This window comes from Meles meles, chromosome 5 (assembly GCF_922984935.1).
Source record: "Meles meles chromosome 5, mMelMel3.1 paternal haplotype, whole genome shotgun sequence".
Lineage (NCBI taxonomy): Eukaryota > Metazoa > Chordata > Mammalia > Carnivora > Mustelidae > Meles > Meles meles.
In genome coordinates this window covers 66,535,819-66,550,225 of record NC_060070.1, presented here as the reverse complement: position 1 = coordinate 66,550,225, position 14,407 = coordinate 66,535,819, and the positions used below count along the sequence as shown (strand labels likewise).

At 38.7% G+C, this 14,407-nt stretch overlaps 1 protein-coding gene across 1 annotated transcript in view; it reads right to left on the bottom strand.

Annotated features, from left to right (window-relative positions):
* The window catches only part of MAP3K5 (mitogen-activated protein kinase kinase kinase 5), a 203,734-nt gene that overhangs the window by 111,981 nt on the left and 77,346 nt on the right, over positions 1-14,407 (bottom strand). Inside the window, exons 3-7 of the mRNA XM_046005093.1 lie at positions 12,583-12,606; positions 6,821-7,014; positions 5,872-6,040; positions 4,657-4,763; positions 1,238-1,408 (exon numbers count right to left, since the gene is read on the bottom strand). Coding sequence (XP_045861049.1) covers positions 1,238-1,408; positions 4,657-4,763; positions 5,872-6,040; positions 6,821-7,014; positions 12,583-12,606 — 665 coding nt within the window. The remainder of the gene's footprint in view (positions 1-1,237; positions 1,409-4,656; positions 4,764-5,871; positions 6,041-6,820; positions 7,015-12,582; positions 12,607-14,407) is intronic.

The following is a 14,407-nucleotide window of genomic DNA, read 5'->3' as shown; positions in this document are numbered from 1 at the left end:
CTCTTTGTGGCTCCTTCATGTCGGTGGTATCTCACTCAATCTCCAGGCACTCTGGCTGCCTCAAACTAAGTTCTCTGATCATTAAGACTCTGATTTTCTTCTCGAGTTCTATCTTTCCTTGGGCTTGCATATTGGAGAATGCCTCCCAAGAGAAAAATGTGGATCTTACCCAGTGTAGTACCCTTCATCCAAGAACCAACATTTCTCCAGTTTCTGACTACTTTTAGTCATTCTTCAGTGCTTTCAAACTGTTTTCCTTCTTAAGTGTTTTCCCAAAGTTTATAATTGTTAAAATTGGCAGGATTAGCAGGCAATAGAACCCACTCTGCCATTTCCAAAAAGGCAGAACCCTGATGAACAGAAGCAAATCTTGATGCACTCTCATTTCCCAATCTGTTCTTTCTTGATTCATCGCATTTTTAAGCCTTGTTTAAAAAATTCTTTCCTATACCAAGGTCAACTTGTATATTTTATTCTAAAAGATTTTTTTTTCTGAAGTATTGTACATGGCTTAAAGTAGAAATACAATTTCATTTTATTTTTACGAGCAGATGAACAAATTTTCCCAGTCCCATTCCTGAAGAGTCCACCCATTCCACTCTGATCCATGAAGTGCACTATCATAAATCTAGTCTCATAAACATCTCAGTCTATTCCAGGCTCTCTCTTCTGTTCCAGTGCTTGTCTAAGCCTACACTTATATTGCAATATCTTAATTATTACATCTTTATAGTAGTCTTGTTATCTGGTAGAGCAAGTCCTTCCACTTTGTTCTCCAAGATTGCTTTGCCTTTTCTTGGCCCTTTGTATTTTTCAAATAAATTTTAAAATCAATTTGTCATGTCACATGAAAGCCCTGTTGGGGAGAACTAACATCTTTAAAATATTAAATCTTCTCATCCACAAATTTGGTATATTTTTTCATACATTCTAGAATTCCTTCATGTCTTTCTATCAACTTCTATAAATTCTCCAAAAATGGTATTTTTGTTGTTATACTCTATATTTTAGAATATCTTTTTAAAATATTACTTTCTCAAAGTATCTTTTCATCCAACTTACCCCAATGCACTCTACCATATCAAATGAATTTCATCAAAGTTGCTTACTGAAGCTATAAACTCTAAGATTTACTTGTAATACACAATCTACAGGATAACAGTAATTTAGCACTCCCATCTGTAAACCATTTTTTTCATGTCATGGATTTATCAAGTATCTTATCCAATATACTCACCAAGACGCTCCATGGTCTCTACTTTCAGTGTCCAGGAAATTAGAGTCCAAAAACATGTCTTTGTAGATTCGACCAACTAGGCAATACATATCGGAGGCAACCTGCCCTTCACTTTGCACCAGTGGGATCATAACATCAAGAGCTTTGGCTCTATCTCCAGGGAGATTTCTCCTAAGGTAGGGGGAGAAAAAATATCACTGTTTCAATATAGATCACAGAAGCAATGTAGGCCTTTTTAAAACTCTGCTTGATATTTTGATTCACACTAGTGAAGTCTGGCAGGATAAAGACAACCATAGATTTTGAGAGTTCCCTGTAAAGCTCTGTCCTAAGCCTTTTTGTCTTTTCATCCTACTGCATGTCTACTGGATTTAACAAGGATCACTTTTGAGCTGCTTTCCTGATGACGGTGATAGGTTTGCATTAATCCATTTATGTAGTCCTAATTTCACAGTCCATAGGTTCATGGTTCATAGGTTCAAGGGCATGAAGTACAATTAGGAATGCAGTCTGTGGCCTGACATGGGGCAGCTGACCAATTCAGACAAGGACCAAACCCTAACTTTAGGTTTCAATGGCTTTTGCTCCAAAACACAAATAAACAAACTTATTCACAGACAATACCAACAAACCAATTTTAAGCCAAGAGTAGCCTAATGTCCATGTGTGATCAGATGATGATCTAAGGAAGATACTTTAGGTAGGTCATTTTAAAACAGCATATATGTGTAGTTCATTCTCAAAACCAGATAAAAATTCTCTTAAAGGGAAGCCTGGGTGGTTCAGTTGGTTAAGTGTCTGCCTTCAGCTCAGGTCGTGATCCCAGGGTCTTGGGACTGAGTCTTGCATCAGGTGCTTTGCTCAGCAGGGAACGTGCTTCTCCCTCTACCTGCTGCTCCCCCACTTCTGTTTGCTCATATGTGCACATGTGCACAGTCTCTGACGAATAAATAAATAAGTCTTTTTTTAAAAGATTTTTAAAATTTTTGCTTATTTGACAGAGAGAGATCACAAGTAGGCAGAGAGGCAGGCAGAGCGAGAGGAGGAAGCAGGCCCCCTGCTGAGCAGAGAATCCAATGCGGGCTAGATCCCAGGACCCTGGGACCATGACCTGAGCTGAAGGCAGAGGCTTTAACCCAATGAGCCACCCAGGTGCCCCATAAATAAAATCTTTAAAAAAAATTCTCTTAAAAGTTATTTCTTGGACCTTAAGAACATTATGCTAAGTGAAAGAAGACAGTCACAAAAGATTACATATAATATGATTCCATTTATATGAAATGCCCAGAATAGGCAAATCTAGAGACCAGAAATAGATTAGTGGTTGCCTAGGTCTGGGAGATTTGTGGGGCAAGGGGAGAGTGACTACTAATGGGTTTCCTTTTAGGGAGATGAAAATGTTATATTGTCTTGATGGTCATACAATTCTGTTACTATATTAAAAAACCATTAAATTGTACACCTTAAATGGGTGAATTGTATGATATATGAATTATATTTCAATAAAGCTGTTACACAGAGTTATTTCTCTCCTCCACTATGACTTCAAATACATCTGGTCTATGAAATACCTTTTTACACTTTGTCCTAAATACCTTGAGCTTATAATAACCCTTCATACAAATATGTTTATCAATTCATCATACTGTATTTTAGGAAAGGTAAGGATAAAACACAAAGAAAAATCTAAGAGGCTCTATGAACTTTGATTTTTCATTTCATAAAAAAGAACATATTCCATTCTGTCTTTCAAGAAAGATTTATTTGAGAGCCAGCTGGAGCTGGTAATCTCTGGAGGTCCCATCTCACTCTGTCAAATCTAAAGAAAAAGATGTTTAATAAATGGGGAAATGAAATATACTTCCATTCTACACTTATTGATAAAGTTAGCAAGGATAAAGGAGGAAAGAAAGAATCTCTGGTTGAATAGCGTGCTGACTTCTTTCTTTGCAGACAGAGGCAGGAGGACCTAGTGATGAAGAGCAAAGACATCAGTATGGGACAGATCCAGGTTTGAGCCTCAGTTTTATGACTTGCTAACTATGGGCTCTGAAGAAAAGCGATTCAATGTCTCCAAGCTTCAGCTTCCTCATCTGTACACTAATCAAGCCTTAAGTGACACACAGCAAGTGGTCCAGAGACATGATGTCTCTCCCTCTCTTTTTCGCTCTCTTTAGCTGTAGCAACTGTATATATATTTAACTCGTCATCAGGGAAGACAGCAAGCAGCACAACTAACAAGCTTTGGACAGCTCAGTGCTTTGGGCCTCTCCATGCCTCTCTGAGCATGGCTGGCCTCCTTGGTAACTCTGGGTAGGACGTGGCACTGACGTATGTGCCATGATGTGGACAGAAGGCCGACAGGCAGGACTGGAAGTAGCAGCCTTCATGTGGGTCTTAGCAGATTTCTGGATACATGCCCTAAAATGTGGCCAATGGAGTTCTGACTGTAATTAGATATGTTCAGGGCAGTGAAAATGAAAATATTCTCTGGTTAGGAATATGTTCACCTAGACATAACTACAATTACCCTACTAAGTAAATTTTTTTAAAGATTTATTTATTTATGGGAGAGAGAGAGAAAGAGTTGGGGCAGAGGGGAAAGGGCAGAGGGAGAGAGGGAGAGTCTTAAGCAGACTCTGCACTCAGCACAGAGCCTGACACTGAAATTGATCCTATGACCCCGAGATCATAACTGCAGCCGAAACCAAGAAGAGTCTGACACTTAATGAACTGAGCGACCCAGATGCCCCCCTACTTTGTAAATTTTTAAGTAAAGAACCATTTGGGGTTGAGCATATTTGCCTAAAAATAACATTATATTTGTGCATTTAAAAAAATTCTAAGCAAGTATAAATAGCAAATACAAACTCAGAGAAAAAAGAATTTTAAGAATTTAAGGAATAGCATGGAGGACATTAGGGGAAGGAGGGGAAAACTGAAGAGGGGGAATCAGTCAGGGAGACAAACCATGAGAGACTATAGACTCTGGGAAACAAACTGAGGGTTTCAGAGGGGAGGCACCCGGGTGGGGGGTGGCGGGGATGGGAATTAAGGAGGTCACAGGTTGTAATGAACACTGCATGTTACATGCAAAAAATGAATCATGGAACACTACATCAAAAAACTAATGATGTACTGTATGGTGTCTAACAGAACATGATAAAAAAGAAATTAAACAAAACAAAACAAAAATAAAGAATGTAAATATATAAACTGTAGGGGCTTTTTTTACTGTAAAAAAATAAAAAAACAGAATGCACATGCTTCCTATATTTCATATGGTTGAAGCAGAAATATTAATATTACATTCCAATAGGGAGTGGCTGCAATGCTACGGCAAAAACATATCCTAGGAAGAAAATGCAGGTTATAAAATAGTATGTTAGCATAGTATGAACAGAATGTTTTCTTCTTACCTATTCAGTGCAAATGCATAATGAAACTTCACATGGTGATGGGAAGCCAAATCAAAGGTTGGCAGCTTTTCCAAGGTCTCTACCAGCTTCACTATAGAATCATAGTCCTTTCAAATAAAAGAAGAATAACACAGAATTAAACCACTAGGAGAAAGTTCTGACAATGAGAGGACTTTTGACAAGCATATATCTAAATCCGAGAAGGGTGTTAAAAAGAGAACTAGGATCCATGAACTACTTTGAAGAACCTAGAACCAAAAAGAAACTGATTTTTCTTAAATAAGAAATTTGGATTATATAGGTAAAAACCTTAAAATAGAGAGTTACCACAACTGGCCCCCATTAGCCTGATAACACTCTATTGTCTAACTATGGGTGGTTTGCCTCTCCCATGGAGCCAGATTCCTGGCATGGTGTCCTATCAATTACTTTCAAAGAAAGAATTTTCAAAATATCAAGGACATGGAGCAAATGATTGAACTTCTCTTATAAGTAACAAGATGATGTCATTTTAAGTTCCCCTAGTCTTGGGATCTGAAATACCACACCTCTACATGTATGTTAATTTCTGTTGTTCTCATGAAGCTTTACTTGGGCCTGAAAGGCTGGGTGGGAATAAGAAACTAGATGTCACTTAGATTTTACTATATAAAAATCTAAAAACAAATTTCCAACTCAGAGAGGATTGCCTTCTATTTACCATATTTAAAAAATTTTAAGACATGTCAATAAAATTAAATGGCACATTGGTGTGTTTTACATGAGAAATTTTTAAAGTTATTTTTATAACTAATCCGTTGCATATTTCTTGGCCCTGGCTAGTCAGATCTAGCATTATCAATTCCAAGCAACAGAATTCCAAGAAATAAGAGCTATGTCCAGAAAGCTCCCCCTCCCACTTCTGCTATTTGCCAAAACAAAACTTTCACTTATTGTCTGACAGGTGTGTCTGAGGCTAACAAATTAGTATAGGTTGTCCACAGGTTAACTCGGACCTTTACCATGCAAGTACTTCATTACATAATCAAGGGTGGCTAACTCATAGGAGTCTTTTCCACTCATCATATTCTCAGGATGGAGAGCTTAGAAAAGGCAATTAAAAAATTACATGTAGTGACCTGAATGACCTCTCAACTAACTGAAATGTGATGCTAACTCTCTCTTATTCCTTCAACATGCTATATGAAGAAGAACTTCCTGTAAGCATCTTCTCACCTGGATATCTCTGTAGGAAAGTAAGAGGTTTATGACAATATCTGCTGTCAAGACTTCGATATTATCTACTCGTTGCCGAATTCTTGCCAATTCAGCTGCCAATTCTTTACCAGTGTATAAATTTCGAGCTTTCCTGATATCATTGAGTATAGATTCCCGGAAATACTGGCTGGTGGGAAAACACATTTCAAAAAGTTAATATTAGAAAGGATTTCAATGAAAAGCAATGATTGTATAAGGAAAGGAATGACATCTGCGGCATTTGTAACTTTCAATTCACAGGATGCATAGATTGAACACCTCGTGGATCTTGCATTATAAAGAATTTTGGGAGTCCCATATGTATTTTTTAATACTCTGCTTTGCTTTAGAAAAACTTAGGTAAATATACTGCATCTTAATAACTTTTCCAAGAACCTGCCATGTACCACTTGAAACACCAGAACTTTATTTTCCACTGCACTGTTTTGAGTAGAAATTGTTCCAAATAAATCAGGTGTGCCTATGATTTGAACATAATATAGCCTTCACTTTCTGACTCAGCCTTACCACGGATTACCCTAACTGGTTGTTCTTAACTAAAATATAATAAAGTCATCAGCAATTCTGGCAAAGTTCCTGTTCTTATAGTAAAAATCTGTGGACATTAATTCTGACAGTGTTTCTATACTTTGAATGTATATATATTTTTTTCCTATCATTACCATAATGTACTTAACTCTTAAAAAGACTTAGCAGTCTTTTTTTTCCCCTTTCTGATCTCAAGTGGTTCTCTTCTGAATACAGTAAATTATCAGGCATCTCTTTTATCTCCTTAGAAGATATCATACTTTCATTTTCCTGGTTGTTGGCTGTGTGCTACATCTGAGAAATATCCGGTAAGATGCACAAATAAAGGAAGTACGACATAACTCTGTTATCATCATCAAACGGCATTATTCAACTTTACCTAGAACTTGCTTGTGCCACCTTCAGAAGCTGAATGAAACGATCCACAAGAGGTAAGCAAATGGGTCCAAGAAGCAGCTCGAAGTTCGGTTGCATGAGCTCCGTCAACCCCTTCATGAAGCTGCTATCACAGCAGTAGACCTTGTTGTGTGGAGTGATCATGTAAGGGACGAATGTATAGTTCCCAGTGCACATCTGTATAAAGAAGAGGTGCCAGGAGCGGGTGAGCTGGCCTGAAGACTCCACACTAACAAAATCCCAAATCCTACTGCACCGAGTCATTTTAAATAGTCATCCTGAATGTAAAGCGAAATAGAAAAACCTCATTTCTTATTTATGACCTACAGAAGTGGAAATTTCCTCCAATTTCTTTAATTGCTGATTGCAAATAATTAGAACTTACAGAAGATGCAAAAAACAAACAAACAAACAAACAAAAAAACCCCAAAAAGCCAAAAAATAAAAAAAAAACCCAGTAGGACAGTTTCCATCAGTCAATTAAATATTTATTCACCATCTCTGATGGCTAAGGCATTCTGATATACGCATGCTGCAGGAAAAAACAGAGGAGTTTAAAACACAGCCTTCAGCCTTCTGGGGAATTTAAAATTTAATCATAGAGACACAGCATAAATACATGACAAGAATAAGAGCTAACGTTTAAGGGCTGCACACCTGACAGGCTATGCTGTGAGTGATGCAGAAACAAAGCTGCTCTCTCCAGGCTGCTCTGTCATGGTCACAGCTCCATTAGCCTCCTAGTTCCTAAAACTAGAGACCCACAAGTTTTCCCTCATGCTCCCATTTCCTTCACCAACCACATCCTATTGAAATCCAGTCTATTCTACCTCCAAAATCAATCTCCTCTTTGTCCATTCCCTCCATCTTCTCTGCCCACATGGAAGACAAGGCCAACATACCCAACCTGAGCTACCATCACTGGCCTTCAGTTGACCTTCCTGCTTCCGCTCTTCCCCTCAATCTGTTCTCTACACACCAGTCAAAGGGATCTTTTTTTCCCTTCTGATTTCAAGTTTTTATTTAAATTCTAGTTAGTTAAGATACATGGTAAAATTGGTTTCAGGTGTAGAATTTAGTGATTCATCACTTACCCCAACCTCTTAGCAACCTATATCAGATCGCTTCCCTCAGCTGCCTAAGGCCCCCTCCCTTGCTCCTGGGATGAAAATAAGACACGTCCCAGGGGCCTACAAGGGACTGACCACCCAAATCCTACTTCTCTCTCTGCCCTCAGCCCACGCCACTCTCCATTCACTCCTTCCGAGCTTCTCTAGATTCCCAATGATGTCAGGTGAGGGAACATCAGTGCAAACAAAAGGTGAGCTGGGAGGAAGAAAAAGGAAACTGGATTGGACATCCCTGAGTAAGTCAGCCTGCCTGGATCTAAGAGCTCAGGGAAGGGATGTGGGTGCAAATCTCAGGACCTTAAACTGTATGTCCTGGGCATGGGAATCATGCAAGGATTCAGAGCAGTAAAGAACACATGAGCACAGTCTTAAATGGGGCTACCTAAAATGAGTGGTACCATTAGCAAAATGAAAACTCAGCAGAAGCAGACTTCATTATTTATGAACATATTACAGTGAGGGCACTTGTTATATATCAGGTAATAAATCACAAACAGAGCCTGACTGCCTGTTAATATATGATAGGAACTTCAAGAGGTTGAAACCTGAGCTGGGGTGGGAAGCGTGAAATGTTCACGATTAAAAAGACTGAGATTTAAGGAGGGCAGGACACCGAGAGAATGTCTAGAAGAAAGCCAGAAATATGTGATTGGAACATAAGAGAGTTTCCAACAAAAGTACAGACCTGGGAAGCATTTGGTGTGGTTGAATCTAAGGAAACATGAGGGACCTCTAAGAGAAAAACCATAGAGGGGAGAGAAAAAAAAAAGGCAGAAGGTTGACAAGTAAAATGAGTTATGTGGGAAACCCTATCACTGTTCTGGGGAGCACAGAGAGCCCAGATAATCGGATCCTAGCCATATCAGCATTACGGGGAACAATACATCACTTTGCTTCCCCTTAGAACCAAACCAACGAGAGCAAACATTGACTCACACTTGCCATGTGTCAAGAATGAACGGTCATGCGTTCCCAATAACTCACTGAAGAAGGTACTATTGTCTCTGTTTTGTTTTTTGTTTTTTTTTTTCCAAAGATTTTGTTTATTTATTTATTAGAGAGAGAGAGCATGAGCAGGGGGAGGAGCAGAGGCAGAGGGAGAAACAGATTCTCCACCAAGCAGGGAGGACTACTGTCTGTTTTATAGGTGAGAATTCAGACAAGGCTCAGATAAGGTCATGCATCTGGTCCATGATGTGTTTGGGACTCTAGCCCTGGGGCTCTTCTCTAGAGGGTATCCCATTATCCATTAGAGGGGTCAGCACCCTTCCAAAGGGCCTCTACAGGCTGACACGCCAACACTTCACCTCAGGTCACTTTCGTGAAACCCTGCATGAGCCAAGCTACTGCCTCACAGAAACAGACGAGAACTGATAAATGCCTTTATGGCCAGACTGAATTATTTATGCACGTAGTCTCTCAGGCACTTGTTGTATGTCAGGTTGCAAAGCAGAAACTGGACCTGACTTCCACTTAAAGTATGAGAAGAACTTCCAGAGGTTGAGATTTGATTTTTCAATCAAACACATGAAACTGTTCCTCTTTTTTTTTTAAGATTTATTTATTTATTTATTTGACAGACAGAGATCACAAGTAGGCAGAGAAGCAGGCAGAGACAGAGGAGGAAGCAGGCTCCCCACCGAGCAGAAAGCCCGATGTGGGGCTCAATCCCAGGACCCTGAGATCATGACCTGAGCCGAAGGCAGAGGCTTTAACCCACTGAGCCACCCAGGCACCCCAGAAACTGTTCCTTTCTTAAGCTCTCCTCCATGGACAAATAATTTGGAAGGCTAGTCAGGAAGAGGAAAAATAAACACATCCTGCTTCTAAAATGTTTCCGACATCCTTCAGCATGTCCACCAATTTAATCCTTTGACCTGATCCATCGCCTGAGCAGAAAAGAAAGGCAAGTGTACCAAGAGGTTGCCTCCCAAAGCTTCTAGAGCTTTAATTATGAGTGGGTTACAAAAGAGCAACAACCAAATACTCCTTAGATAAGTACTATAACTCACAATTCAAAAAGAAAATGCTCTGAATCTTCCAAGTCAAAAGTTAAGACAAAAAGATGAAAAGCCAATAAACCAGAAAAGCACTATTAGCGTTTTAAAATAGTATTCTGCTGCTGCTACCGGATTAAGTTGTATCCTCCGAAGACTTAATACCACATGTCGTTATGCCTAAGACATGAAATAAGATATATCACTACTCAAATACTGGGCATCGGGGAATAATGCATCTGTGTAAAACTAATTCTGGGAGAGAATGACTCTTGGATGTCTGGGAGCATAGCAGCAGCGGAGGGGTAGAGACAGAAAAAATGAGAGTCATGCAAATGGCAGAGAAAAATGGATTCTTGCAACTGTCTCCTTCAAACCCCATGGAATAAGGCTTCAGAGCCCTCACAGAAAATAACCAACATGCTGAGGTCTTTCTAAGTGCCTGGCCTCATTATACTTTCTAGAGTCTCTTCCCTACGTTTCTAAGGCAATAAATGTATTTTTTGCCAATCCCCCATTGTTGGGGAAACATGGGGGGGGTGATGAAGCTTCAGGAGCCACAGGTATGCTCGTAGGCCTGAGCTGAGACCCCTGTGAGCGTGCAGTGGGGGAAAGTGTGAGGGTTGCTTGTGACACTATTTTTTTTGCTGCTGAGAAAAGCACATTTTTCAGATTTTTGCTGCTGAGAAAAGCACATTTTTCAGAACAATGAAAACTAATACTACAGGAATCTTTTTTCCCTGGGTTGGCTCACCTCTACCTCGGGAATCTTATCACTGCAATTTCTGTTTACAGATGGCCGTTGCACCCCTAGTTTGAAATAACTGATCATTCAAAGCAAATTAAAAAAGAAAACACCGTTAATCAAGAATAGACACCTTGGGCATAGCAACTGCCTTTTATTAATAAGGTACTAATTCTAAAATATTTAAGCTTGCTTCTTGAAAAAGAAAGCCCACATCTCCTTAAATTTCAAAACACCTGAGGTGTGCTCATAAAATAACAACAGCGATCTCTCTGGCCCACACCTGTGTTCATGGCTATAAAAACCTGCAATTCAAAACCTAGTCCTATTCTATGATCTTTAGTTAAAAAAATAATGCTGGCTCTGTTTTTTAATTTTTAAAAGCTACATAAAGATGAACATATGTATATATGTGTGGAAAATGAATTAAGTTTCTGGGAAGAAATGATCTCAGCATTCAAACATATTGAAATACCAGCTCAAAATCCTCAACTTTTGAGAAGAACACCCAGCCCCTGAAACCCAGCAGCTTACTCAAGCCAAGAGGTGACCTGTTTGTCATGTGAAGTATTTGGAAACCTTATAACCTCGTTTCTCCATAGGTCTGATCTGCCAGTGGGTATGATTAGCTCTTTCCTCCAAGTTTCTGGTAAAGACCACCTCCTCTCAAAGACCTGTGACCATTTGGTATATGGCCACCCACTCTTCAGCACATTGCCTTGCATTAATTTTCTAATCTGTGTCTTTGCTGATTTGTTTACCAATCTTCTCCCCGAACTAGACTCTGGGCCTAGTCACTGGCCATCTCCTGGAGCAGTTAAGAATCTGACTGCCTCGATTTTCAGCCGCCATAGTGAATTCCTGTGGCACCAAGCCCAAAGCCTGGCACACGGTACGTGTTTAATCACTATTGGTTTAATAAAAATGTTACACGAAATAGATGCCTGAAGCAATAACTGCTCATTTCCTGTGGAGATGGGCAGAATAAAAGTGCATAATGACAACTTTATTTATGTTGCCATGAGTCTCTGACTTGGTACAATCTTAACCGTAAGTTTTAAATCTTTCTGGTCTAAGGAAAAATTACAATTGTATTTTTAATCTTATTATCGTAAATCAAATCAGGTGCAGATCTTTAGGTAGGATATTATTTTCACTATAAGTTGCAAAGATGCACTCTTTGTGGTTTTTAAATACTGGTTTATTTTCCAAATGAAAAGTATAACTACTAGCATAAGAAGGCTGATGTCCTTAGATATTAAATTGTGTAATTTTTCTTCATGCATTTTTAAAATTTGAAATTTATTTTTATCACTTTTTAGCTTTTATTTAATACTGTGTGGAAGGTAAGAATTCTGTGGTGTGGTCTCAAAGGCAGACTACAAGACTCTGGAACTTAGATCAAACTGTATAGATAGTTAGATAATAGATACACATGTACCTATATATGTATGTGCATATATGGGCACGTTTGTACCTGTAATTTGTTATATAGCATATACATAGGTACAGATATCTATATGTGTGTGTATATAAACATATATACACACACATACACATATGTGCAGTATGTGTACATATGATGCCTGAATGCCACTCAGAACTACACAAAATTGAATATACTATGGAAACATTTTTTTCCAAAATATAAGTATATATGCAATAAACAGGAATCAGTGTCCTTTCCCAGTAAAGTTTTGTTTTTAAAGAAATGTTTTGATATAATAACCAAATTTATATTGATATGTCACAAAGTCTAAAGAGGGAAAACAGAGAAATTAATAATTTGTGGAGATTAAAAAAAAAAGGCCAGAGATTAGTTGATGGAACAGAAAAGATAAAAATTTCTGGAAGAGTTAAAGAAAATACTCACGGTATTCTTCTGGCAAATGATTTCCTGAAAAATGAGAAAAGAAAAAAAATTAAGTTGAAGTTAATATAAAATTAATTCAGTAATTAATTTAACTATTTGATGGGGGAAAATTTCTTAGCAATCTGAAATTTCAGGGAGTGTACCGTAAGTTCCTGTATCAGAGAAATTTACAATCTGATGAAAATGAGAGAAAATAAAAGGATTCTCAATGGTTTAAAGGAAACTGTACAAACATATAAAATCCAAAAGCTGAATGATTTAAAAACCATTCTTGCAGAATATGTAAGCACAGAATTATCAGCCACAATCTTTTTAGGAAAAGGCTACAAGGAGTTCAGTTTTCCGATGTACAACATCACTCACACTCTGGGCGGGGGTGGACCCTGGGACCATGCAGATGCTGTCTCCGGGGAAATAAAGGGTATTGGCTACTTATCAGAGTGGGCAAATCCACACCTATGTAAGATCATCTGACAATAAACAGTCACAAATATAATTTACATATTGTTTAATGAAAAGTGGAATGTGAGAAATACACTGAAGGCAGTTTCCCTATCTTCTAGTTTGTGAGGAGTGAGATCGTGCAAATAATGTAGCTATACTGTGTCAGGTGCATAAAAACTCATGATAAAGCTTGCTGTCATCATCATGATTTCTGGATGTTTAAATGAGTAGAGGCATGGAAGAAACAATCTGGAAAACCCTGTGGCATAAAAGCTTCACCGAGGCTGGGGAATCATGATTTAGAAAGAGAAATGGGACAGAATTTTGGAAATGATGGCATGTATGTTGTCATGGAAACAGGGACTGTGAGACTTTTGTGGTGCCTCAAGGGTGGGTCCATCTGGCTAAGAAGAAGAGCCAGATCTGGTGCGGTAAGGAATGAGCAGAGGAGCAATTCAAGGTTCAGCCAACTGGCCATCACTCTTCATCCCAAGATCAACATGGGGGCAAAGGGGAACTGAGAAGATCTTTGGCTTAGAGCAGTATGTAGGAGTTTTGAATGCTTAAGGGTAACAGATGAGCAAATAAAAAGCCATAGAAGAAGGAATGGTGCTGGGTAATTTTGAAAGTCATAATGATATATATAAAACAGTACAAGAGGCCCTTCAATACTTCACAAACGGAAAAGAAAAAAAAAAAAGACACGTACACATTTAAAAAGAAACATTACATGCCTGGGTCCACAGGCATGTATGTACACATATGCTAAATCAAAAGAGTAAGACTACAGTAAGGCCTGGTGTTTCTGAGAGAAGGAGGATTTTACTAAGCAGTAAGGAAGTCTGGGAAGATCAGCAGAGAAGGTGGAACTCAAGATGAGCCAAGGAGGATGGACAACTTCAAAGACAAAGCAGGAAGGTGGAGATACAAGTTAGAGGACCAGGAACACCAAAGGTCCCTTTGGAGAATAACATAATTATCAGGGACTAGAGAAGACAGTTAATTTGGGGAAGTAAAAAGGACAGAATAAAGGAGGCATATGAAAAAGATCTTGAATTGAATCATTAGACTAAGAAGAAAAATTTCACTTTGGCATGTACCAATAATATTAGAAAGTTATTTGGGGCCTTACTGGAGAAGGCCCTGAATGCCAAAATAAAGTACTTTGTTTTGTGAGCAACTGGCAGTCAAAATGTTTTTTAAGGTGAGCAATATACATAAAGAAGAATCAGCACATTGGGACACTGTAAAAGCAAAGGCTGGGAACATCATCAATGTCTATCAACTAGAAACTGGTTGAATGAACCATGGTATGTCCATTCAATGGACTACAACGCAGCTGAACCAAGAACGAGGAAGTTCTTCATGCAGCAATATGGAA